At 47.0% G+C, this 26,645-nt stretch overlaps 1 protein-coding gene across 2 annotated transcripts in view; it reads left to right on the top strand.

Annotated features, from left to right (window-relative positions):
• The window catches only part of DYM (dymeclin), a 243,131-nt gene that overhangs the window by 202,985 nt on the left and 13,501 nt on the right, over positions 1-26,645 (top strand). For both annotated transcript variants that reach the window (XM_075411026.1, XM_075411025.1), the window contains one exon: positions 2,570-2,683. In XM_075411026.1, coding sequence (XP_075267141.1) covers positions 2,570-2,683 — 114 coding nt within the window. The remainder of the gene's footprint in view (positions 1-2,569; positions 2,684-26,645) is intronic.

Raw genomic sequence — 26,645 nt, 5'->3', positions numbered from 1 at the left:
AACACGTGAAAGTTGGAGGCTTCAACTTTCCAAAATAGGAAACACCAGAATTCAGGTGGCATCGGAGAGCTTCATTCAGGTTTTTTTATGAGTATGCATGAAGATAGTATTTAATCCTTTTGATTAAAAGCCGAATGTTATGTTTTGCTTTTGTTGTGGTTTAGCAGGACTCGAGCCGACAAGGCAGCGCTCGTGGGATGGATGCTTTGCATGAGCCCGCCCTGGGCAAGGACGGGTTTCGCCAGTGATTACTGACAACAGAGAAGTGTTGAAATGCAGGAAGATGGGTTGGTTTTTTGTTTTCTTTCAAAGTTTGTGGGCAACTTTTTCGTTCCTCCGTGAGCTGTGTATCCTCTACCAGCAATTTGTCCCAGACTCGATGCCAAAACCATGTCAGCCTCGCTGCAAGGTCCTCGCGCTCTTTGCGCAAGCTGTTTCATGCCATTTTCCTCTGTAATTTCTGGTTCCTCCCTCCAGCTCCTTTGCTTATGAGCTCGGCACATCTTCCTGCTCCTGGGATTTTTTTTTTTTTTCCAAGGATCAGAGATCACAGCGGTGCGGCGGGTCCTTATCTGTAAGAACATAAAACCTACCTGCAACGGCTGCCAGAGGCAGTGAAATTCTCCCCTTGTATTCAAGTATGAAGATAATCATAAGGACAGTACAGGTTAAGCCTGAATTTTTTCTTGACTGATTTCCACACTTGCGTTGTTTAAAACAAAACAGAACCAAAGAAAAAGAAAAATCAAACCACAACCACCCCAAAAAGCAACTTCCAGCGAGTGTCCTCTGTCTCTTATCTGGCTTGGTGCTGCACTTTCTAGAGAAAATCTGCGATCCAGCAAACCTACCTGCTCAAAACAAGGGCTGGGCTTTCAGGGGGGTCGCATGAGGGGAAGGACAAATTTGAATCTCACAGTAATGGAGCCATAAGCTGTCTTTGTTTTATTAGGAGCAGCTGAGCTAGGAGGCGTAATTAGGGTAATGGTTTCTGGCTCCAGCTATGTCTCACTGCAGAACAAAGAGAGCTCAGCAGAGATTTTGCAGGAAAATACACTATTTTCCCCCCTTCTACCTGGGAGCATTAACAAAGATTACTCGATGTGCTGGAGGTTGGTATTCGAATACGAGTGGGCATTAGTATTTTTCAGAGGAGAGATGTCTGAAGCCTGCAAGATGTAGGGATAGGATGAGAGGCAGTGGCCTCAAGTTGTGTCATGGGGGAGTTAGATTGGATATTGGGAAAAATTTCTTTACTGAAAGAGTGGTCAGGCATTGGAACAGGCTGCACAGGGAGGTGGTGGAGTCCCCATCCCTGGAGGGATTCAAAAACCGTGTAGATGTGGCACTTCGGGACATGCTTTAGCAGGCATGGGGGTGTTGGGGTAACGGTTGAACTTGATGATCTTCAAGGTCTTTTCCAACCTTAATGACTCTATGGTTCTATGTTGTGGAGCCTGCTAGCAGCACGTGCAACGGAGTAAAAGCTGTGCTTGCCTCCAGCTGAGGGGTAGGCAGGTACTCATATGTGTAGATAGGCTCTACCAAATGGCTCTGACCATCTCGTGGTCTTAGTCTCAAAGGACTAAGTAGGTGTTGAAACTTCTCCCCTACCCTTTTTGTGTTTTGGATCCCCAGCGTGACTGATGTGTTCTTCTTGGAGAAAAGATGGGGTTTGCAAAGTCTGCTCTTTTTGGCTGAAAGGAGGTAGAGAAGTGCAGGTTTTCTGATGTCCCACGTGGAGAACTGCCAGTGGGATGTCTGCTTCTGGTGTGACCTACTGAGCTTGGAGAGGGATGAAAGTTAAAGCCTGACCTAACTGTGTTCTAGCTAACAAGGGCCAGCTGGGTCACAGAAAAGGGGGTGGGGAGAGAAATATGGTGAAAATCAGCTTGGCCTCACCGCTGAGATGTGTGGAGGATGTGAGAGCATTGAGACCCAATGTGTGCAGGTCCTTTGGCCTGGAAGCTGGGATGGGGAAGGTACGTGGGGCACTTTGGGAGGTTCATTTAGAGAAAAGAGGAGCTCTGTGGACTGCTTCCCCTCCTACCCCCCGGTTGCTGTGGCTTTGAATGCTACAAAACCCTCAGGAAGTCACGCAGACTCTTGTAGTTGTATTGAGATATTTCATAGTTGTCTTAAAGTCTTCTGTGCAGGAGTCATTGAAACTACAAGGATTTTACTTTAATGCTTGAAAATGAATGTAAATTTCTAGCCCGAACTATAAAAAGTGGACTGGAAGGTCTTGAAAATCCTGACGTGTGGAAGTACTGACAGATAGAAACGTGAGCATATGTCGGTGGGCAGTACCTGAACGTGTAAATTTTTTAATTCAGCTGTGTGTGTTAAATTGTAAAATCATCTATCTGTGAAAAATGACTGCAGGAGGATACTGGTAACTGTGCTAATTAACAAAGTCTCTCTGGTTGTGACACAAGCAATAACGTGATTATTCTTTAAGAAGTACAGATATGTTGATCCAGGGGAAGAAAATGACAGCTTCATGTGTAAATTGATACAAAGATCTCTTCTTCCCTATTTATTTATGGGCTCTGATTTTTCATTGCAGGTGATCAGCTTTTTCAGCTCCCGACTGGAGCAAGCTGGAGCTGAGCTGTCAGTGGAGCGAGTTCTGGAAATCATCAAGCAAGGAGCTGTTGCTTTGCCCAAAGACAGGCTAAGAGTAAGTGCTAAAGACCTAGTCCATTAAAGTGTACTGTTCCACTTACGTGCCCTTTACGTCCGGAATGTCAAAACATCATTTCTCCAGTGTGCCCTGGTTGCCAAGAAGGCCAATGGGATCCTGGGATGCATTAAGAGGAGTGTGGCCAGCAGGTCGAGGGAGGTTCTCCTTCCCCTCTACACTGCTCTAGTGAGGCCCCATCTGGAGTCCTGTGTCCAGTGCTGGGCTCCCCAGTTCAAGAAAGATGAGGAGCTACTGGAGAGAGTCCAGCGGAGGGCTACGAGGATGATGAGGGGACTGGAGCATCTCCCCTACGAGGAGAGGTTGAGGGAGCTGGGCTTGTTCAGCCTGGAGAAGAGAAGGCTGAGAGGGGACCTTCTAAATGCCTCTAAATATCTGCAGGGTGGGTGTCAGGAGGACGGGGCCAGACTCTTTCCAGTGGTGCCCAGCAACAGGACAAGGGGCAACGGGCACAAACTGAAGCAGAGGAAGTTCCATCTGAAGATGAGGAAGAACTTCTTCCCTCTGAGGGTGATGGAGCCCTGGCCCAGGCTGCCCAGGGAGGTGGTGGAGTCTCCTTCTCTGGAGATATTCCAGCCCCGCCTGGACGCGGTGCTGTGCAGCCTGCTCTGGGTGACCCTGCTTGGGCAGGGGGTTGTGCTGGGTGACCCACAGAGGTCCCTTCCAACCCCGACCATTCTGTGATTCTGTGATTTCTGCCATTGGTAGCGACTGATACAGGATTCCATGGTGGATTGCCATATGCGTGTGTTTTAATTTCAGTCCCTAACTGGTGCTAAATGTTTGGGTGGGTTTTCTTCATTAGTTATTAAATACAAGGATGCGGAGGAATTAACATTTGCTGAGGCTAAGGTTTTCTTCATCACATCTTGGAGATGCAGTCACACCTCTCTGTCCGTTGTTTGGTTAAGCGGTAACCAGACTTTGATGAATTCTTTTTTTTGAATTTAACTTATTCTTCTTTCTCTAGCGCTCTGCACCTCCACCTGGTTCTCTATAAAATGCTACAAAGATAAATTTCTGGGGCTTTAGTTACGAATTAACCAACCTACCGAAAATCAATTTGGGACCCGTAAGTCTGGTCAACATGATCATGAACTTTCTGTATGATCGTGAGCCAGACCCCTCTGTTCTCTTCTGAGAACCTCTTGAATCTCACGAGGGATTTATCAGCTTGACAGGTTTTGTGAGGCTAAAATCCATTAATGGCTGCGTGATGTTTAAATACTGCAGTGATGAATCTGTGTAAGCAGAGAAGTAAATAAATGAGAGTTATGTGTGTTTTTTAAACGCACAACAAATTTTCTTCTCCCTTATGCCGAGTGTATTTTAAATACTGTCTGCTTTCTGCAGAACTGTTTTTGTTCCTACTCCCTGATAAGAGAGCGGGAGCATCTTCTCAAGACCTGTTTCTGTTGTGATAACTTTAGAAAAATATCGTCTGAGAAGGCACATTGAGTGCTCATGGCCATTGGCGACGGCTGGTGATTTATTTGTACCCTGGTAATTTTAAAACACCCAGTGGGGATTGTCTAGCTGGCTGCATAGACTAAAGTCTTTCCCTGTGTCCCTGAGATGGGGCATATTTTGTCACTCAGACTGAATTACTTCGGGAGAGATGGGTCTAGAGCCCGAGTCCTGAGCCGCAGTACAGGAACAGCGCGAGTAACACCCGAGGAGTGGCTGGATCCAGATCCAGCCCTGCAGGTTGTGTCCTTGCTACGCTATGATGTGGTGAATACAGGGACCTTTTGCTTTTTCCGCGACATTTTATTCGTATGTGCAGATAATGAAAAGCTCTTACGTTCAACGACCACAGCGATTCCTTCCGGACATAGAGCCATTGCCAAATAAGTTTGCTGCTTACGAAGAAATGAAGGTTTTATCAGTTACTTAGTCTGCCAGATTGACTTGCGTGTTGGGCCACAATTTAAAGAAATGTCGTCTGTGGAGTGAAATCCCATCGAGTTTAAATTTTCTGCATTAATGATACTCGGTGTTCAAAATGACAGGTTTATATTACCACTTCAATCAGTAGATCAACATTTTTTACAAGTGCAAGCTCTGTAAGTTCTCACCAAGCAGTCGAGTACATCCAATTTGAAGGCTGCTTGTAGTGTGACTTGGAGGCCTTGCCTTTCCTCCAAAGGACTTGAGTTTGGGAGTAGGCTTGCCAAGTGAACACAGTCAATCTGGCACATAATTCTTCTATGATTTCCACTTTCACCTACTGGATTTTATCATTTTTTCAAAATCTTTTGCTCAGCAGCAGTTTGGCCAGAGCAGGTTACTCCTGCTTGGAGAAAAGGTGGTGAGACTAACCTTGGTATCTGTAATGTCATGCATGAATTTGTAAATGCAGATAACATCCTTTCTTTGCACCGACAGTAATAATGAGCAGCACGCAATTCCCCTCCTGTAGAATATAAGGTCCTTCACCAGAAGAAGGACATTGAGGTGCTGGAGCGTGTCCAGAGAAGAGCAACGAGGCTGGTCAGGGGTCTAGAGAACAAGTCCTGTGAGGAGCGGCTGAGGGAACTGGGGCTGTTTAGTCTGGAGGAGAGGAGGCTGAGGGGACACCTTAATGCTCTCTACAACTGCCCGAAAGGAGGTTGTAGTGAGGTGGGTGTTGGTCTCTTCTCCCAAGCAGCGACAGGACAAGAGGAAACAGCCTCAAGTTGCGTCAGAGGGGGTTTAGATTGGATACGAGGAAAAATTTTTGTACTGAAAGAGTGGCCAGGCACTGGACCAGGCTGCCCAGGGCAGTGGTGGAGTCACCGTCCCTGGAGGTGTTCATGTGGCACTTCAGGACGTGGTTTAGCAGGCCTGGTGGTGTTGGGGTGACGGTTGGACTTCGTGATCTTTGAGGTCTTTTCCAACCTTAATGAACCTATGAAATGACCTTGGGAGTCTTCATGCTTGTACCTCTCTCCTGAGAATCTCACAGTGCCTCAGGTCTTCCCACCTCAGTCTCTCAGGTTTTCAGGGGAAGCTATTCTAAAGCTCGACAAAATCATATGAAGATCAGACTAAAGATATAGTTATACAATAACCCTGGTAACTCGGAGGAATTTCAGCAGCTAAATAAAGGAGAACGCTTTAATCCACATGTCTTTAATGACACTCTCTGGGCGTGTCTGGATGGGTGGGAGCAGGCCTACCTACGGTCACTTTGCCTGCACGATAGGCTCTGTGGCTGTTCGCGTCGCTAAGCTTGCATCTTCGAGCTGGAAGATGGCTGGCTGCGTAGACCAGCTAATATTGCCTGCTGAAAGGACAATTTTCTAGCACGGGCTGGCTTCGGCACAGCCAGTTTGGAGAAGTGGGTGCTGGGTAGGAGTTGGCTTGTGCCTGGCCAGCTTGGCTGATGGCTGGAGGAATTAGGGATCTGTTGCATCTGGGGTGACATGACCTACGTGTAATTACAACGCGCAAAGCTGTGGAGTTTAATCCTGAGAATTTATAGATGGACTTTGCAGTTAATTGCGAAGTTATTTTCAAGCCATCCTTGCCTTTTGCCCCCTTTTCCATAACATCCTGAAGTGCTGTGAAGTACAGGAGACCCTACGGAGATGTTACTTCTACCTCCTAGAAATTACCATCTTCCTCTGAAGCTCTCTGAGGGAGGTGGGTGAAACACAAGGAGGTTCTGATTGGGAAAATGAGGACTGAAGCTTTTCCTCACTTGCTTCCCTGCAGCTCAGACAACGGTGGTTGGTTTTTTTTCTTATGTATGAGTACTTAATGCACAGATAAATACGGTGAATGTTTTCATGTCGCTTATCTTGGCCTTTGTGGAGGAAGTGAGCATTCAAGAGGCGTTACACGTATTCAGACTGGAGTCCATTGCTTAGACTGGAGTTCAAAGATGAATAAAATGCGACGAAAAAGGACAGCACTTGGAGCCACGATTCTGGTCTGCGTAATGGTGCTTATCAGCTTTGTAGCACACCCTGCTACTCCTGCTCCCTTTCGCTGTGGGAAGCGACACGGGATGCAAAGTGAGCGTGTGTGTTAGCAGTAAGTCAGATATATACATATATATGTGTATATATATATAAAAGAAGTGTGTGTGGTAGGCAAGATATCCTGCATTTTCTATATAGTGTATATATATATATAAGTGTGTATATGTATATCTCAAATTGTGTGTGTTAGGCAAGATATCCTGCATTTTCTCAGAAAATAATTACTGGGAAATGCGGAGATTCTAACTCATATTTTCCTTCCAGTGCTGAGCAACCCGACTGGAGCCAAACAATGTAATTAACATTATTCTGAGCGTATGCTTTTAGCCGTGTACTCTGGAAGGCAGGGGAAAGTCCAGGCTGAGTAATTAGCCTTTTAGAAAACTTCGGCATAAACAGAGAGATAAAGGGCAGGTGCTGAAATCGAGAGCTGGTTATTGCTCCTTTGGTCTGTGGGAGGAGAGAAATGAAGTGAATACGCCCGGGATGGAGGCAGAAGCCACGGCGTGGAGATAGAGCTGTCTCCTTCGCAGACGAGCAGCCCACAAAGCCAGGCTCCCGATTTTATTGCAGAAGCTTATTAAAGGCAATTTAGAGATCACAGTGATAGGTGAAAATTGGCCTCATTCTTTCTTTATTTTTTTTTTTTTAAAGTTCTCAGGCTGCCTTTCTTCCCTTTGGTGAGCTGCCTGTACTCTCAGGATTAGGAGCGTGAGATGAGTGGTGCTGTGTCTGGAGTCTGCGAGTTATCTCCGGCTTTTGAGGGGAGTTAGCCAGCAGATAACTGCTCTTTGACAAGAAGTGGGAGAACTTGTTTCAAATGCCAGCTAGTGACTGGAAGCTGACATTCGGGTTCGTGGAATGATCGCTCTTGGGAGGCCACATTTAGTGCGTTAGAAAAGAGAAGTTCCCATTAGCTAAGCCACTGAAGGCAGAGATTTCATTTTCATGAGCATATTCTGAGCTGCTTTTATTTTTCTCTCATTCCTCTTCTCCCCATGTCAAGGAGAATTTTGTCATCCGTGTGCATTCTGTCATAGGTTTTTGATGTGTTACGCAGACATGTTGTTATGCCATCAACTCGCACCTTTTTGGTATGGTACAAAATTTAATATTTACTGAAGTGCATTCTAGTTAGCCGGGAATTAAAATTTCACAGAATATGTAAAAGGAGCAGAGGTAAAAGCCTTCAGTCGCTTGACAGAACAAGCTTTGCTTCATGTGTTAAAAGCACTTCCCATAGGATTCCCCTTGTATTAATGATGTACTTCCAACTTCTTCAGCTTCCATTTGTTACACTGGGAAAAGCCTGGGATCATCAAGGCACCAGAGCTCAGGGGAAAGGAGTAAATTGTCATCAGAGTGATGGTAGCTGGGCCAGAACAGCTTTGTGCTCCTGGCGTATCACCCCGCTCCTGAGGAAGCAGCGAGCGCTCAGCTCCCAAGAACGTCATAAAAATGACACAGTTGTTGACTGAGGTGGCAGTGAATTTGATGGGGGACGTCGAGTGTAGCGGCTTCCAACTCTGGAAAGGTGTAGCCAGAAAAGAAAGTGTATATGAAGCCCCCAAAATGGAGGGAGTCTAAACAGTCTCTTGGTTTAGCTAATTGAGCTCTCTCTGGAAAGGCTGTCCTGCTTCTGCAGATGTTCTCCTAGGAAGAGGACATTGACTGTTCAGCAGGGATTTGTACTGTCGCACTACACAGAGGTGCAGGACATCACAGAATCACAACATGGCAGGGGTTGGAAGGGACCTCTGTGGGTCACCCAGTCCAACCCCCCTGCCCAAGCAGGGTCACCCACAGCAGGCTGCACAGGACCGCGTCCAGGCGGGGCTTGAATATCTCCAGAGAAGGAGACTCCACAGCCTCCCTGGGCAGCCTGGGCCAGGGCTCTGTCACCCTCAGAGGGAAGAAGTTCTTCCTCGTCTTCAGCTGGAACTTGCTCTGCTTCATTTTGTGCCCATTGCCCCTTGTCCTGTTGCTGGGCACCACTGGAAAGAGTCTGGCCCCATCCTCCTGACACCCACCCTGCAGATATTTGTAGGCATTTCTAAGTTCCCTTCTCAGCCTTCTCTTCTCCAGGCTGAACAAGCCCAGCTCCCTCAGCCTTTCCTCGTAGGAGAGATGCTCCAGTCCCCTCATCATCCTCGTAGCCAACATGGGCAGCACTCGCACAGCACCCTGGATTGCAAAGGAAATGGGTACTGTTTTATACGTCTGCATCCTACCTAGCGTGATGTTGATCCCAAGAGACCATCCATTGCCCCGTCTTCCATTACAGTTGCTCCTGGTGATGGGTTTTTTCCATAGTCCTGATGTCCTTCATCCTCAGTGGTTGTTAGTTGGCCATGGCAAGGTGCTGGCTTCAGAATCCAGCCCATGGTATTTTATGATCTATATTAAACCTTGGGGCAGATGTGTAGTTCTTAAGCTAGGTACAGCTTTCTTGCCTTTGTTTTATTGCTGTAACAGTTTTTTCCTTCCATGGGTTTTAGGTAAAAGACTGCACTAATTAACACCGCGAAGGGGTAGGGGCAGAGGAGTTAGAGACCGGCAACTCCTTTACAGAGCTCTAGGTCGTAGCACTGAGCAGGGGACACAGAAAACTTCCTTAAAAAATAAATTAATCAAATTCTTCTTGATATATATGTTTTTCTGGCTGAAGGGTCAACAATGATCTTACGGTGGAAGCCAGTTGTGTCTAATACATCCTTAGGTGTGACACTACGCAGGCATCCATGATGCAGGCTTCCCTCAGCTGCTGTTAACCCTTAACCTGAAGAAGATCGGGTTGGTAAGAGAAGTGTAAGAAGCTTTTAAACAAAGTGCTTTTTGGGCCTTTCCAAAACACCAAACATATGTGAAGAATAATCATATTTATGGATTGTATATTTCCTTCTGACAATTTATACCCTCAATTAAGATGTCAAACTTCCTTTCTTCCATGAGCTGACCTGCAAGGGATGAACAGTAATTCACGTTTCTTTTGAAGACATTTCTCTTAGGGGTCAGGTTCTCAGAGACCTCGGGTAGAGGAGAATCTACTCCCTCTTGCTTGAGAAATACGGTTTTGGGTAATCAAAATTCCCAGAGAAAATGATTGTGAACGTTTTGATGGGCTTTGTGGTCAGAAAAGAACTTACTGTCACGAAGCTGTGAGCAGGCGGTCGAAGACATGTCTGCACTCAGCTGGCTCTGGCGAAGCTGAAAGGGGGATTATAAACCCGTCTGTCTGTCTGAACCCAGGCAAACCCTTATGCAGGTGCTCTTTTATTAATATAAGCCCTGCAAATTAAATTGTGGAGAAGGAGTTGAAACTAAACCAAATGACACCGCTTTATAATGAGTATGTCCAAGCGGGAGTTTATATCGTTTAAATCTATCTAATTAAATGGTGCAGACTTGTGCTTAGGCAAGATCTAAAGTATGTGAGAAATATCATGGAAAAACTGCGACTATTATAGTACTTAACTTGCTGACATGCTGCGTCATACGGGAGCTCTTGACTCTGCATTTCACAAACTTACAGAAAGTCAGAAGTCAGGCTTGCAAATCCATCGTCGCAGAAGGGAACCAAAACTTTGGGGCTGTAGTTCAGAAATAAATGCCACCATCGCTTTGAAACATCAATATGATCATCCGCAGAGATGAGTTGTTAGCAGGAGGTAGACTGGAATAGCACATTAGAATACATAGCACGGTAACAAATTTTGCAGTGAGAACCATATATATTTAAAAAAAATAATGCGATCTTTATGCTTGTTTAAACGTTTTTCTTAGATGCCCAGTTGTTTTTTGACCCTGAAGAAGCCAAGGGCCAAAGTAAATTAGCTAAAGCATCTGGATTCAAAGTCTTTCAGATGTGGCGACTCCTTTTGTTCCGTGGTTCAAAGCGTATTTCAGCAGTCTTCAGAGGGCCTTCTTTGTAGCTATGTATAATGCAAATACAGTCGGGGGGTTGGATTGAACACTAACACTACTTCATTTTCGGAAGCATACCTCACGTAAGAGAGAAGAAACCTGTTGACTTAGAAGCTTTAGGGAAAGCAAAATCAATTACACTGCAGTCCTTTGAGATGTGGTTTGGCTGGAACCTTGCGATCCGTGGAAAGCCGTGGAGCTTCGTATTGCTGGACTCAATATGTTTGAAATGTTGGCATGGTCTGGCAATGTTGGTGAGTCACTTAGAAAGCATATTTATTTATTTTTAAAGTTCACTTGAATATACTGAAGTAGAAAAACCAACCAGAACTCTTCATATAGTTACCATGCCAGTAAGCATTTTGCATGGATTTTGAATGTCACACATGTCAAGATTTGGTTTTCTTTGGTGTGGTGTAAGGCGAGTCCTTTTGCACGTAAGGTCTTAGTTACGTCTGAGTATGTACGATCTGTCTGAATATCACCGAATCACAGGATGATCGGGGTTGGAAGGGCCCTCTGTGGGTCACCCAGTCCAACGCCCTGCCGAAGCAGGGTCACCCAGAGCAGGCTGCACAGCACCGCGTCCAGGCGGGGCTTGAATATCTCCAGAGAAGGAGACTCCACAGCCTCCCTGGGCAGCCTGGGCCAGGGCTCCGTGACCCTCAGAGGGAAGAAGTTCTTCCTCATCTTCAGCTGGAACTTCCTCTGCTTCAGTTTGTGCCCATTGCCCCTTGTCCTGTCACTGGGCACCACTGAGGAGAGTCTGGCCCCATCCTCCTGACACCCACCCTGCAGATATTTGTAGTCATTTCTAAGGTCCCCTCTCAGCCTTCTCTTCTCCAGGCTGAACAAGCCCTGCCAGGTCTGATGGTGGTGGTGTGCACCGTGGCATTCACCACTTCTCTTTGGCACTCCCAAGGAGATTTAGCTAACACTGTAACCGATACCGTAGTTATATGTCACTCTCAAGGCTATTTGAAAAGGACATGTGCACTCTGCCTCTCCCCAAATGTCTTCTGCATGGGAAAACTATACAGTATCACACTTAAAAAATTTTATTTTTTAGCGTTCTGGGGAAGGGACCAAAAAAAACCCCACCCCTCAGACAGCTCCAAGGAACTTAGAACGCCAATGCTCCCGAGAACCCAAACAAGTTAGGTTTGCTTTTACATAGCAGCTGTCAGTCAATTTAGGAATTAAAACCAGCTTTTTAACTTCATTTTACTTCAGTGATTATAAATTCTTCTGTGGGGGTGGAGAAAAATAAACAGTAACTTTTTGCATTGTTGACTAGAACAAGAAAAAAAAAATCAAAAAACCAAGCTATTTTCTTTTGCTTGTCTGCCTGGCACGCAGTGAAAAACATATTAATGCTTTTCTGACACCTCCCCGCTGAAGAGCGATACAAACAGCGTTGCAGCAGCAGCGCAGGAAAATACGCATTAGCAAACTCCTGTATCTCTGATCTTTAAACTGTTTCTCACATCGTATCAGTTTCTTACCGTAAAGGAGCCAGAATCTCTTTGAACAGAAAATAATAATCATGCTTTCAGCTGAGAGAGAGCACTCTGTAAAGCTTTTCTGCTGGAGACCAGCTCTGTGGAGAGGGACCTGGGAGTGCTGGTGGACGACAGGGTGACCATGAGCCAGCAGTGTGCCCTGGCTGCCAAGAAGGCCAATGGGATCCTGGGGTGCATTAGGAGGAGTGTGGCCAGCAGGTCGAGGGAGGTTCTCCTCCCCCTCTACTCCGCCCTGGTGAGGCCCCATCTGCAGTGCTGTGTGCAGTGCTGGGCTCCCCAGTTCAAGAAAGATGAGGAGATACTGGAGAGAGTCCAGCGGAGGGCTACGAGGATGAGGAGGACACTGGAGCATCTCTCCTACGAGGAAAGGCTGAGGGAGCTGGGCTTGTTCAGCCTGAAGAAGAGAAGGCTGAGAGGGGACCTTCTAAATGCCTCTAAATATCTGCAGGGTGGGTGTCAGGAGGACGGGGCCAGACTCTTTTCAGTGGTGCCCAGAGACAGGACAAGGAGCAACGGGCACAAACTGAAGCAGAGAAAGTTCCGTCTGAAGATGAGGAAGAACTTCTTCCCTCTGAGGGTGACGGAGCCCTGGCCCAGGCTGCCCAGGGAGGCTGTGGAGTCTCCTTCTCTGGAGATATTCAAGCCCCGCCTGGGCACGGTGCTGTGCAGCCTGCTCTGGGTGACCCTGCTTTGGCAGGGGGTTGGACTGGGTGACCCACAGAGGTCCCTTCCAACCCCGACCATGCTGGGATTCTGTGTGATTCTGAAACAGAAAACTTTGACCTGGTTTTCTTCCTCGTCACTGAAACATTCATTGCTGTATCCTGACGCTTCAGAGATCCATGGGGGAAAATTCGGCTCTTACTGGAGAGCTTCGCTGTTGGCTTCAACAGTCGTAAGGTTTTCAGGCCATATCTTCACGCTTGTGAGATGCTCTCCAGCGCGATGCAAGCAGAATGCTGGGCAGGTGCCTGGGACTTGGCGTGTCCCACGGCAGGGAGTGCGTGGCTTGTAGCGACCGGTGTTAATTTGGAGGGAAGAGGGACTAGGCTCCACTTTTCACTGTCCTCTCCTTCATTTCCCTGGCTGCTGTTTCGTAGGAGTCGCATTGATCAAGCAGTAGATCAGAAAATTGAGAAGATGTGTCCTGACTTTGTCTTTCCTCTGTCCTTTGAAAGGACAGCATAGGGATGGGTTTTTTGCATGGCTTCACTGTAGAGGTGAGGAGACCAGCCCCATCCTGGCGTGTGCAGTGGATCGAAGGGCTCCTGACCAAAGCTGTCTGTGCGTTTGCAGGGCAGCCATGCCCACGGGGCTCAGCAGTCATAAATCAGAGAATGGTTTGGGTTGGAAGGGACCTGAAAGATCATCTGGTTTCAACCCCCCTGCCATCAGCAGGGACATCTTCCACCAGACCAGGGTGCTCACAGCTCCATCCAACCTGGCCTTGAACCCTGCCAGGGAGGGGGCAGCCACAGCTTCTCTGGGCAACCTGGGCCAGGGTTTCACCACCCTCATGGTGAAGAATTTCTTCCTAATATTAATCTAAATCCTCCCTCTTAGTTCAGAGCCATTCCCCCTTGTCCTATCCCTACACACCCTTGTGAAAAGCCCCTCTCCATCCTTCCTGTCAGCCCCTTCGGGTACTGGAAGGCTGCTATAAAAGTCATAGAAGGAGCAATGAGGATGGGGCTCCTGGAGTTTGCTTGCTCTGAGCGTAGAGCTCGATATGTCTGGAGTCATGCTGTGATATTCCCCCAAGGCCATGTATCACAGAATCACAGAATAGTAGGGGTTGGAAGGGACCTCTGTGGGTCACCCAGTCCAACCCTCCTGCCGAAGCAGGGTCACCCACAGCAGGCTGCACAGCACCTTGTCCAGGCGGGGCTTGAATATCTCCAGAGAAGGAGACTCCACAACCTCCCTGGGCAGCCTGGGCCAGGGCTCCGTCACCCTCAGAGGGAAGAAGTTCTTCCTCATCTTCAGACGGAACTTCCTGTGCCTCAGTTTGTGCCCGTAGCCCCTTGTCCTGTCGCTGGGCACCACTGAAAAGAGCTTGGCCCCATCCTCCTGACACCCACCCTTCAGATATTTATAAGCATTTATTAGGTCCCCTTGTTTACAAACCTGGGTAGATACTAAACAGAGAGAGAACTGGTTTTTTTGATATTATTAGCTTGTGTTTGTCACAGTCTGGAGCAGAATGTGTCAAAGATCCCAGCAGAGCACTGAGGAGCGGTGGTGTGATAAAGGGCAGAATGAGTCAAGTGAGCAGCGTGTTCCTTGGGAGCAAGAAAGAATTTATCCCAGGCTTTCCAGAGAACTAGAAGACACAATAAAACTGAATTCAGGCACTTCAGTTGAAAACAAGCGTAGTATTTCTTTAGTTCCCCCACCTTCCTTTTTCGTTATTTTGGTTTTCAGTAAAATGATGTTCTACTTCCCAATAAACTCTAGAACCAGCAGGACTTTCTCCCTGTCGCTGAGACATCTGATTGTGCTGGGGTTGCTAATCAGTCGCAGACCTTGTTGCTCTTATGAGCCTGTAAGCCACTTGAAAAGTTACCCAGGATTTTGGTAATGAAGGGCCTGAAGTTATTATTTGAGCTAATTTCCCCCCCCCCCCCCCCTTTATCTTCCCTTCGGGGGTCATCAGACTGGCAATATAGATATTTATTTATTTTTTTACAAGCTCGAACTTTAGACTTTTAAAAGTTCCAGTCTCTCTGTGTCAAGCTACTTGAATTTCCTGTAAAAATGTTGGCGTTGGGAATCAATTTGTAATAATACAAAAGCGACCGAGCGTTGAGGTTAATTCTGTATGAAAAGACGGCGTTTAAATAGTTCGGCCAGCTCACAGCTGAGCTTTTGTTAAAGCACGTCTGTCATTTTGCCATTAGGACTGGTATTTGCTGTTAGCGTTCAATAAGACTGTCGGTCGCATTTAGGAGGAGAACTTCTCAAAAAATCAATTTATAGTCTGAGAGGAGTTTAAAACTGAGAGCAGCGTTCAGCTTTCCACGTGACCGTCGCCCCGCTTGAAAACCCATCCTTGGCAGTCGCACCAATGCCAAAACCTACCCAACAACGACTTATCCCTCTGCGTTTGGCTTTTTCCTGTTGGAAGGGCGGGAGGGGAGATGCTGAGCTCCGGAATACCGAGTCCCTCCTAGCTTTAAAACTACACATAAACAGTGCGGACCGTTACAAGTCCCACCCCAACGCCTTTTTCCTACAGCCATGGGTTTTCAGCCCGGTGGCTTCAAGTCTGGTGCAAGACGTGCGCTGGAGCGGGTTTATTGGGGGGGGGGGGGGGGGGGGATCCCACTATCGCCTTGCACTGCAGCTCCGGCTCGAGACGGAGTCTGGCGGCGTTGGGACGGTGCCGTCGGGCTGGGCGGAGATAAGCAAAGAGACAGCCTGGCTCCTGCCAGGAGCCTCTCGGTCACGGCTGAGCTCTCGGCGGTTCCCAAAGCCTCTGGCTGACTTTCCCCTGTGGGACCGTTCGTTTAGCAGGAAATGAAATCGGTGACAGGATTTCGCGCGTTGCCAAACCTCGCTGACGAAACCGGCTTCGTTCCTACTTTCCGAAGTCGGAAGAATGCGTTAACTCTTTGTGCTCGGGGCTTCCTTTTAGTGCTTTTGCTGAAAAAAAAACACATTCCTCCAAATTTTTGAAGGTTTCTGATGTGAATGTACTACCAATGTGGCAAACTCGATGATTTTGCCTGCTACATTTGTTGCTTTGCATCATGGTTCCCACTGTCTTTATAAATATTATTGGAGGGCAGTTGGATTATTGGAGGGCGGTTGGATTATTGGAGGGCGGTTGGATTATTTTGTAAGGGTTGGGTTATTTTAGGACAGTTGAATTACTTCAGTGTGAGATTCGCCGACCGAATTCAGTGCGTTCGTGCTTGAAATACATATTCTAAAGTAGAAGAGGGAAAATTAAGATTTGTTAAAAATACAATCTTAATCAATTAAGGTTTATTGAAAATACAAACAATGCTTTGTTGTTTCAAGGGAGGTTTTAAAGCAGGTTGTATCATTTATAGAACCTTAACCAGAATTGTATAGAAATATATCTATAATCATGCAGGTGGGATGGCAATGAAAAGAAAAGCCCCAAATGCAAACAGAGTGCGGTTGTTTCGGGGTGTGTCGCTGTGTTTGCATGTAGTTAGAAACCCAGTGGAGGAAATCAGAGCCATTTCATTTGTATTAATTAAGTTATATTGATAGGAACTGCTAGTGATTTTGCATTTATCCAGTGGTCAACATCTGTCTCCTAAAGCCCTGTAATTTTTGTCCCTAAGCAGCTAAACTGCTGTCATTCTCCTGGGGTTTTTTTTTTAATTATTATTTTAGAGCGGTTTGGGTTGGAAGGGACCTTACAGGTGATGTTGCAATACCGTGTTTGTGTGTTGAAGAGGAGGTGGAGAAATGACCGCGAGGGAGTCGTTGGCTGCTGGGTGCAGTTGGCCGTTCCTGTATCGCCCGAATCATTTCGGGCTGTGCAACGATGCGTTGCGGTGGGAGCATTTCTGTTGTCACATGTCAATGTGTTTTAATGCAATCGATAGTTGTAACCTCCTGTGTATGAAATTAATAAGCCCAGAGGTAAAGCACAGTGCACACACAGTAATTACGGTGTCTGGAAGTGGTTGCTGCATTAATTGATAGCAGTAGCAAGTACTACAGCCTTACTTCATTTCATTGCTTCTTACATGAAGATCCTGTCATGAGAATTTTTGCGCTCTATTATATCAGAGCTATTTCTCCTTTTTACTAAGAGTAGATGACTGTGAAAATATTTAGAGCTCCCTTAGCTCATTTAGCTTTCTTACGATTTTGGATCCTTTGTCCATAAGCAAACAGCTTGTCTGCAACCCACGAAAGCACCACGGAAGTCTCGTCTGCTGGTCACCGAGAGTCAGTTGGTACCACGGGTGCCTGCATCCCGTGAGGCTGAGCCGTTGCGGAAGATAAGGAGATGGCATGGCCTGACATGGCTGCGACTCATGAAAATCAGATGCTTTCAGAGCCGTGTCTACAGCTGAAATTCACTTAAAAATATTTCAAATTTAGCATTCCTTGCCTTTTTAAAGTGGTTTAGTAATATAAATATTATTTTCCTTAAAAAACGCATATTTTTATTTTTATTTTAAATTTATTTTAAAATAGCGTACCATGTACGCTACTGAGAATCTCAGAACACTGATTCTGTCCATTCTGAACCGGGGAAGGCAGAAGATTGCTGAGGGCTGTGCAGGCTTGGAGAGCCATCACGTCTGTCGGTGAGAGACTGCTAATGGTCAAGGCCAAAGCGGCACTCGCACGCAAATCCACACTTGCTTTATATGTTGAAAAAGCAGCGGGCCTGTCATGGTCCCCAAGAGACCATTACTGTCATCAGGGAAAGCTCCAAACAGTTTAATCCAGTTTCTTTCTTCAACCCTTGTGTAACACCTTCATTCGTTGAATACCTACAAGATAAATGACAGGCTGAAAATAGCTCATCTGGGGTTGTAGGTAATAAGAACAATTGAATTGTATAAATGAAAATATAATGTAGGAAAACTTTATGTGTAGGGTTTTCAGAAGTGCTGGTGAGGCTTTTGTTGGCTCCAGGATTATGGTGGCAGTTGTGGTTTTTAAATCCAGGATTTTATATATTTTTATTACCTCCTTTGCATCCTACTCACAGTTTGATCACCGTTCTCTCAGAAAGGTGTGTCCTGTTCATACACAGGGCTTTGTTTAGCTTACTGGAATCCAGAGAAGCGGATTTCATCCGGAGATGAGGGAACGCAGCGAGAGCCGGGTATTGCACCAGAAGACAAGGTAGCTTGGGAGGGTGGTGCCTTGGGCGAGTGACTTGAGTGATTCTGCGGTTGAGGAATGAGGCGCGTTGGCCAAGACGAAGGGTGGGCTTGCACAGGGTGCTCCTATTCCCAAGCTCTTGTCTACATGGAGACTAATATTTACCCGGAGGCTTAACATCTGTCCCCTCCACCCCTGAAAACTCTTCCAGTTGCCTTCTGGAAGCCGCATTCTGGATTCAGTCGCTTCGTTCCACAGTAATTGCTTTCTTCACAAAGCTGAACAGTTACACTGGAGTGGAAGCATCTTATTCTGGAGATACCCTAGCTGCTTCAGAAGAGCTATTTAATCATATTGTTATGCAGGTCAGCCTGCTGCAGAAGTCTGGACAATGTTCTGGTTATCCAAAGCCAGTTTTGAGAACAAAGGGAAATCTTTATTCGATTTCTTGATTGGAATCTTTATTTAATCTTTGATATCTTTATTCAAGATATTCAAGACAAGGTTCTCTCTGCCCTCTCAGGAGAAAGGCACTAGGTAATAATTTGATTGTATAAATGCAAATATAATAATATTGCATTATATATAATATATAGTATATATTATGTATTATATATTATATATTATGTATTGTATAATAATAATATATAATATAATATTATATATGTATATACACATTTGTTAGTGATTCTGAGACTAATTCTTCAAACCAAGAAAAGCATAAGAGGGAAAATCAGCCCTTGGAGGAGCAGGGTGATCAGCAGTGTGAGAGCTTTGCCGTTTCTCCTGGGCTTGGCTGAACTCTGCCATCACCTGGGTTTAGTCCCCTCGCCGCTCCGCAGAGCTACAACTGCAGTTAGAGCCCCGTACCCGGCCGAGCTGCTGAACGGCTCAGCCTTGCCTGTGGCAGCTTGTGGATTGTAATTAACTGCTTCCCGTTAAGACAGCAGATGAGAATTCATGCAGTTACATGCAGAGGCTTTAGAAGATGGAACAGTGTCCTATAACAACAGTTATTAAAGGTTTTGAGGTTTTTTTTCTTTCTGACCCAGGATTAGGCCATCAGAAAACTATCGGTGTTGTAAAGTGAAGAATTCCTTTGAACCTGACCAGGGGCAGAGCTGGGTTCTGGGCAGAACAGGAGAAGGCAGTGGGTTGGTGATCAGGATTTTCCAATGCAGCGCGTAGCCAGGTAATAAGAAAGTTGTTTATTCATGTTTGTGATTAAAGTTCATAATAAAAAAAAAAAATAAGAAAAGGGCTGAAGTAGCTGTTTGACAGCTAGCCTGGGGAGGAGCAGCACTGGTGGGAGCAGAGAAGCTGCTGTTCAGCATCTGCTGAGGGTTTAGGTAGCATCCTTTCGCCCCCAGTGATAAAAACTGGGGAGGGAGTATGAGGGAAAGTGTAAAAAATGGTGATGAACAAGCGGCAGCAGTACTCTCGTGGAGGCTGGTTGTTGCCTCTTCACTACCAGCGAACATTTTGCCTTTTCTCCTGGAATAGAGCAACAAATGCAAAATTGGTGTTATATATAAATCTCCAGGTAACTAAAGGCGCATCTGAAGAAAGGAAATCTGTAATTCTTTCTGCGTCCTGTAGAGAGCAGAGCAGCATTTCTGTACTGGACACCAGGGAAGTCCATGGTGGGGATCTTCTTCCTTGAAGCAGAAGAGCCTGGTGGTGCTTTGCCGGTGGTGCAGTCAGCGTGAGAGGGGGCCCTTTGGCATCTTCATCTCATGGCCGGTGAAAGATGCTCCCAACCAGTTCTTACCCACAAGAAGGATGTTTTGCAGTGATGAGCAGGAGTCAGCGTTGTTAGGAATGTTGTTTTGGAGGAGAAAAATGTGGTAAGTGGTGGCATTTTCCTGCTGTCGCCCAGAATGAGGGATGTTTTACCTCCTGCTGCTGCTCCCCAGGTGGCCCAGCATCCTTGCACGAGGCGTTGCCGGTGGTGATAAATGCGGGACCTGATGTTAGGTGCTCTGCAAGCTGTGCGGAAGAGAAGGGTCAGGAGATGACATACAACCTCCAGTCACTGAAAGGAGCGTTGGATTGCCAGAAGAAATGAATCAACTATTTCTTTCTGTACAACTGAAGTCTGGTCTTGGCCTTTCATGGCACAGTGAAGTACCCAACAAGATGCAAAGTGAGTGTAGCAACAGAATCTGATTTTTCCACGTGAGTTCTTGAGAGGCTGCATTGCCTGTCAGTTCATTTACTTTGATTTAGCTGTGCAATTTCAAAAGAAATTCCCTAAATGTAATTTTTCAGTGGCACATATAGAGATAGGGTCATTCTCTTACTTTAAAGGAAGCAAGGGAACATATAGTGACTTTGAGTAGAAGATTTTAAACTTTATAGAGATTGTAATGTGAAACAGTCTATCTTTGTGTATCCGGTTGTTTGTCTTGCAGAATCCCAGCATGGCAGGGGTTGGAAGGGACCTCTGTGGGTCACCCAGCCCAACCCCCTGCCGAAGCAGGGTCACCCAGAGCAGGCTGCACAGGACCGCATCCAGGTGGGTCTGGAATATCTCCAGAGAAGGAGACTCCACAGCCTCCCTGGGCAGCCTGGGCCAGGGCTCCATCACCCTCAGAGGGAAGAAGTTCTTCCTCATCTTCAGCTGGAACTTCCTCTGCTTCAGTTTGTGCCCGTTGCTCCTTGTCCTGTCACTGGGCACCACTGAGGAGAGTCTGGCCCCGTCCTCCTGACACCCACCCTGCAGATATTCATAAGCATTTCTAAGGTCCCCTCTCAGCCTTCTCTTCTTCAGGCTGAACAAGCCCAGCTCCCTCAGCCTCTCCTCGCAGGAGAGATGCTCCAGTCCCCTCATCATCCTCGTAGCCCTCTGCTGGACTCTCTCCAGCAGCTCCTCATCTTTCTTGAACTGGGGAGCCCAGAACTGGTCTCCAGCTACTTTAAATTGGTTGATTTCTTTGGTTTAAGAAAGCTACTTCAAGAAAGACATAGAAAATAAAAGGCAGAAAGAATGCGCTTGAGAAATGAGCGGGTGGGAGAGCTGGGTGAGACTTCCCAAGCCACTTTCCATAGTAACAGATCTCTGACGCTGGTAAACAACGTTCTGCACGTGTCCTTTTCTCAAAGCTACTTACATTCTGCTCCCCGCTCTCCTGCTGCAGAAACTGAACTCTGTTAACCTTTGAGGACGATCCCGGATTTTGAAAAGAGGGCAGAGAGGAGCTTCCCTGCCCAGAGCTGCGGAGCTTTGCTTGGGAGGAGCAGCCCACAACTCCCCATCCACAAAGTCTGACAGGAGGGCTCCGAGCCAGAGCCCATCCCCGATTAACCGAGGAGCTCTACATTTGCTCAAGCTAAATAACATTTCCTGAGTCTCCCTCCTCAGTACCCTAGAAAGCCACCTTATACTTTTACTACGTTTTTCTCTGTGGCTAAACCTGCTTCGCATGTGTTGTGCAGCCTTCCCTTACTCAGCTGCATACGTTGGGAGTCTGATGAACAGCCCGGTGCCAAATGCACTGCATGTGCATGACGTGGTGTTTCCAAATATCTTGCAACTTTGGTCAAAGCAGAGTAAAATTAGGCTGAAATGCTCTGATATCTATTTTTTTTCCTTTTCAGTCGAGAGCTGTTTGCAACCCATGTGTTCATTTTCTGCTGCAAACCTTTAGTATAGTATATGTATACACTAGAATGTAGTATATTCCTTTTTGAAAAGGAAAAAACATCGCATTTAAAATTATTTTGTTACTTTTTGATTAAAAAACTCCACATTTTTTCTCATTCCATTTAAAAAAAAATTGATTAATCTCTTTTTTTAAAAAATGTAAAATAATGTGACAGAAACCAGCAATTTTGTCGCAGAAGGTGCAAGGTTTGGCGAGTTACTAACAACTGAGTACAAGATGGAGGGAAGAAAAAATCCCCTAACCAACTTGTAATGATACCGGTCCAATTGCTCGTCCACTTTGAAGGGTCAGCTGTCTTTTCTGAATTAGTCTTTTAAATGAAGTTTCTGTAACACATGGCAGATTGAGAAAAACAGTCCTCCGAAGATCTCTGCCCTGGGTGACAGATGAACTAGATAATGGAGTATAATCTTTGCCATTTTCATGAGTTGACACATTTTCACTTCTGTATGTATGTTGAAATCAAGGAATCAAAATAACTTTTGAGTACAGAATATAAATCCCAGACCAAAATGACAGCTTTCATTGCAGGATTGGGTTAAATGTAAACAGCACGGATGTTATAGATATCTTTTAATTAAATGCATAAATTAGAGAAATGTCTTCAATGTTTACAGCAACTACACCAAGAAGGGAGAGTGAGAAAGGAATGGACTTTGTCAGCTGCTGGCTGCGTCCGCTGCCTTCCCATACCGAGCCGAGTTTTTGTCACAACCCTTGGTAGAAGTCGCAGTGCTCCTCTCCGGTTGATTTATGGGCTGTTTGTTCCTGCTTGGGATGGTTACTGGTGGAGATGGCTTTTTCCTGGCCAAGCGAGGGGATTTCTCACATGTATCGGCGTCGTTGCTGAGGACTCTGCTGTTAGGATTTAGAGGGCAGCTGGTTTAGGTCACCAGTCCTTCCCTGTAGCTGTATTTGTTACGTAGGATCAGATGATTGCATTGAATCCTGAATCCATGTGGATTTAGGCTGGGGTTATGGTTCCTGAGGTCGTAACGCTCAACCCACGATCCGTTGAGCTTGCAAACATGGAATGATTTTTCTTGACCGTGTTCTTGTGTTGCCTCCTGACCCTAACAAACCCTACTGTACTGCCTTGTACCCAACTTTTCTCCTTGCGCTTCGCAGCCGTGCTAGCACTCCAGGTAGGTGCTGAGTGTCTCCAGCCACCGTGGGCTCTCGGACCACGGGAGATAAGGATAGATGGGGAGTCCTGTGGCACATACACTGTATTTACTCCTTGCATGCCAGCTAGGTAATTTATACAAGTTCTTTGTCACGAAAGTTGTTTAAACTATGGGCAGAGCAATCAACCTGTGGCTCGTGAGCTGAGTTCAGCTTGAGGACAGACAAGCACAGCAGTGGGGTGAGAACCTCCCAGCTTGATGCTGCTGCAGAAGCTCCAGGAGGAAGGTTTTGCTTCCTTTCCTGTAGTGTGTTAGGTATCAAAAGCGCCAGCCAGCCAGGATTGCTTTTTGCAGATAGGAAACCAGAGGCTTTTATCGGATAGCTCCCCAAAGGAAGGTCTGCTAGATGGTGTGAGCAGCCGACAGCTCCAAAATAGAGCAGGCAAATTCATATCTGTTGAGTAGAGTGGGAGAAGAGCGCAGCCCTTCAGCTGAGTTGGCTTTGATGGGAGACTTGTGAGATTCAGGTGGTGCCTGGAGCTCTGAGCTCGGAGTCAGGCAGCAAAACTTTATTTGAATTCCTCGCGCTTATCTGTCCTGTCAGGTTTTGCCAGGCTCCGTCCTCCCATGCTAAGCCCAGCGAAGACGGATGGTTGTCACCAGGGTAAACAATCTTGACCTGAACGCGCAGGGAGGAAGGGGCCAGCTACATTGGATAACAAAGGGGCATAATAGCATTTATGAATAAATGACTTTTCAAATTCCCCAGCCTGAGGTGGGCAGTTCTCTAGAACTGTTTGATTCATGGCCTAAAGACAGTCTGTAGCAGGATACGAGGTCTCGTACAGTTAAGGTCAGTGAAGGCAAACAGATGTGGAAATGCTGTGTCTAAAGCATAGTAAATCAGAAAACACAAGTGTTTCTCATGCGAAAGTGAAAGAGCAGCTCATCTGAGGCCGTTTTGCAGCTTGAGATGGTTGTTTGCATTAGAGAAAAAACAGTTTTGCTAGAGGAGAGTGCTGCTTTTTAAACTGATGGCTGCAGGAGGACGCCAAGCATCCAGATGGCTTTTTGGATGCAGTCAGCTCCTTGCTACCCAGACTTAGTCAAGGCAGATGCCATTGCCCAGCTGCAAGACCCATGGAGGTGTCCTTCACCATGGAGGTGTCCTTCACCATGAAGGTATCCTTGTCCCTACTCATTAGTAGCTGTCCATTTCTCCCTCCTGCACACTACTTTCCTCTATCATTGATGAAGGCTGGTTTCCAGTAGCTAATTTGAACGTGCTGTCACAACCTGCATGTCTTTCATGAATAGAATATAGAATCACGGAATGCTTTGGGTTGGAAGGGACCTTTGAAGGCCATCTAGCCCAGCCCTGAGCAGGGACATCTTCACCCAGAGCAGGTTGCTCAGAGCCCCGTCCAACCTGGCCTGGAATGTTTCCAGCGATGAGACATCGACCACGTCTCTGGGCAACCTCTGCCAGGCTTTCACCACCCTCTGTAGAATAGAATGAACAACCTAAAAATGCATTTAAGCAAAGGCACCCTCGTTATCTGTTGAGGTCAACTTAACACCCCCACCAGTTTGGGTCTGCACAGGACACTCAGCATTAGGGCAAACAGAAAACAAAAAGCCCCAAGCTATGAAGTCCACATCCGCACAATGAAGAGCGTAAATGTCCGCGTTTGGCACCGATTCCTCGGCTGGCGGTCCCAGCGGAGATAAGGCTGCCGTCTGGCACCGCATGCTACGGCTGGAGAGGTGTTGCTGTCATTTCACATTTCGCTCCTCGAGACAAATCAACTGGATTTCCTGCACGTAGCGGGGCAGCGCCGCTCGTCTCGTGGTGCAGTTTGTCCGTTTGCCGACGCTCGAAATACTGAAGAAGGGATTACGTCCGTTGGGGTGTCCAGTTTCCAGTTTGGGGAGATTAGGGAGCCAAAAGGTCCACGGACTCGTTAGGGCTGTTAGTCAGCATGTCCTGAACCTGGGGCAGATAAGGGTCCGCTTCCTAGGCTGCCCTGATCGGAGAGTTAACAGTTGGTGACAGCGAGTCTGTCTCTGTTCTGAAGTCATTGTTATCATTTTTTCTAATATTTACAGGCCTGGCTCGCTCCGATTAAAAAGGACAAAATCAAAAGGAGGTCTTCCTCCGCGGGCGCTGGAGGGGGGGAAGGATGTTTGGGCTTGGCGTGCCGCCGTGCCGGGTGGGAGGGACCGGAGGAGGATGTCGGCTCAGGCTTCGGCTTTGTGGCCGCGGTTATGTAAAAGTCAAACCTCGTAAAACCGGCGGCGAGGAGCCCCTCCGCACGAGGAACCGCGTCGTAAGCGTCAGCCCTCCGCGAGGCAAATGGAAGGTGTTAAACGCAGCGGGGGGGTCTCATTTCCCTGGGTGATGCAGAAAGCCAAATTCTAGGCGATGCTTTGGACCCCCGTAGAGTGATAACGGAGAGGAGCTTGGTCCCAGTTGTCCAAAGTAATGTTCTTTTTGGCTTGGTGGGATGTTTGGAATGCTGCTGCGGCATTGCACCGGTTTCCAGTGAAAGCATGTCTGGGACCTCGTCACGGGAAAAATATGCAAACTGAATCACTCTGCTCTTCTCCTGCCACCTTTGGTGTTGGGGGAATATGTTCTGTGCAACTAAATGAGAAAACAAACAACTGTGACATTGTAGTAACTCTGAATTTTGGTTGAAAGAAACGGGCGGGTGAAACCAGCACTGATCCTCTGTGCTTCAGCTGGCTGCTCCCAGGACTGAGCAGAAAGGGCTCACAGTGGCAGTTTCCAAAAGGAAAAATCCTCTAACTACGAAATTAGTGGGGTTTATGCTGTCAGCAGACTTGAGTCCCTTCCCATCTCGGATGCTGAAGAGTAGGGAGGTCAGCGCTAGAGACTTGAGCGGTGGCCACCAGCTCCACCAGCAAGTGCAAGGTGAGACTGAGTCTAAACCCTCCAGCTCCTTTCCCAGGGTGGGGGAAGAAAAACCCAATCCTTGGCATGATAATTGCTATGTAAAAGGGAAAAAAGTGTAATATTTATATATTACTGGGTCAGAATTTGTACATTGTCCAGGCAGGCGTCCTGAGGAGAGTCCGTCTTCCTTGCTCCGGAGGTGGGTTGTGTTCCTGGAGTTTAATGGTTTCCTTCATTTTTCCTTCATCGCCACACTTGCAGCAAACACCCCCTGCTCATTCTGCCTTGCGGATGGCATGGCACAGACCGTGGCAAGAGTTCTGTTTGCACAACTGCTGGGTTTTTTTGGTGGCAGTAGAAGAGGTCAGGCAGCCAGGGAGATGTTTATCTGGGGTTTGGTTTAGGACAATAGGATGGTGCGTGAGCCTAGGTGGAGCAATCGTCCGTGATGTTATCTGGAGCGCAAAGCATTTCCATGATAAACAACATTCCTCGTATTTTAGACCAGCCTGCTATCAAAATCAAAATAGCCAATGGGATCCTGGGGTGCATCAAGAGGAGTGTGGCCAGCAGGTCGAGGGAGGTTATCGTCCCCCTGTGCCCTGGTGAGGCCCCATCTGCAGTGCTGTGTCCAGTTCTTGGCTCCCCAGTTCAAGAAAGATGAGGAGCTACTGGAGAGAGTCCAGCGGAGGGCTATGAGGATGAGGAAGGGACTGGAGCATCTCTCCTACGAGGAGAGGCTGAGGGAGCTGGGCTTGTTCAGCCTGGAGAAGAAAAGGTTGAGAGGGGACCTTAGAAATGCCTCTAAACATCTGCAGGGTGGGTGTCAGGAGGACGGGGCCAGACTCTTTTCAGTGACGCCCAGCGACAGGACAAGGGGCAACGGGCACAAACTGAAGCACAGGAAGTTCCAGCTGAAGTTGAGGAAGAACTTCTTCCCTCTGAGGGTGACGGAGCCCTGGCCCAGGCTGCCCAGGGAGGTTGT

Source organism: Opisthocomus hoazin, chromosome Z, assembly GCF_030867145.1.
Source record: "Opisthocomus hoazin isolate bOpiHoa1 chromosome Z, bOpiHoa1.hap1, whole genome shotgun sequence".
Lineage (NCBI taxonomy): Eukaryota > Metazoa > Chordata > Aves > Opisthocomiformes > Opisthocomidae > Opisthocomus > Opisthocomus hoazin.
Note: the sequence above shows the minus strand (reverse complement) of the source record. Positions and strands in the feature narration are given on the sequence as shown.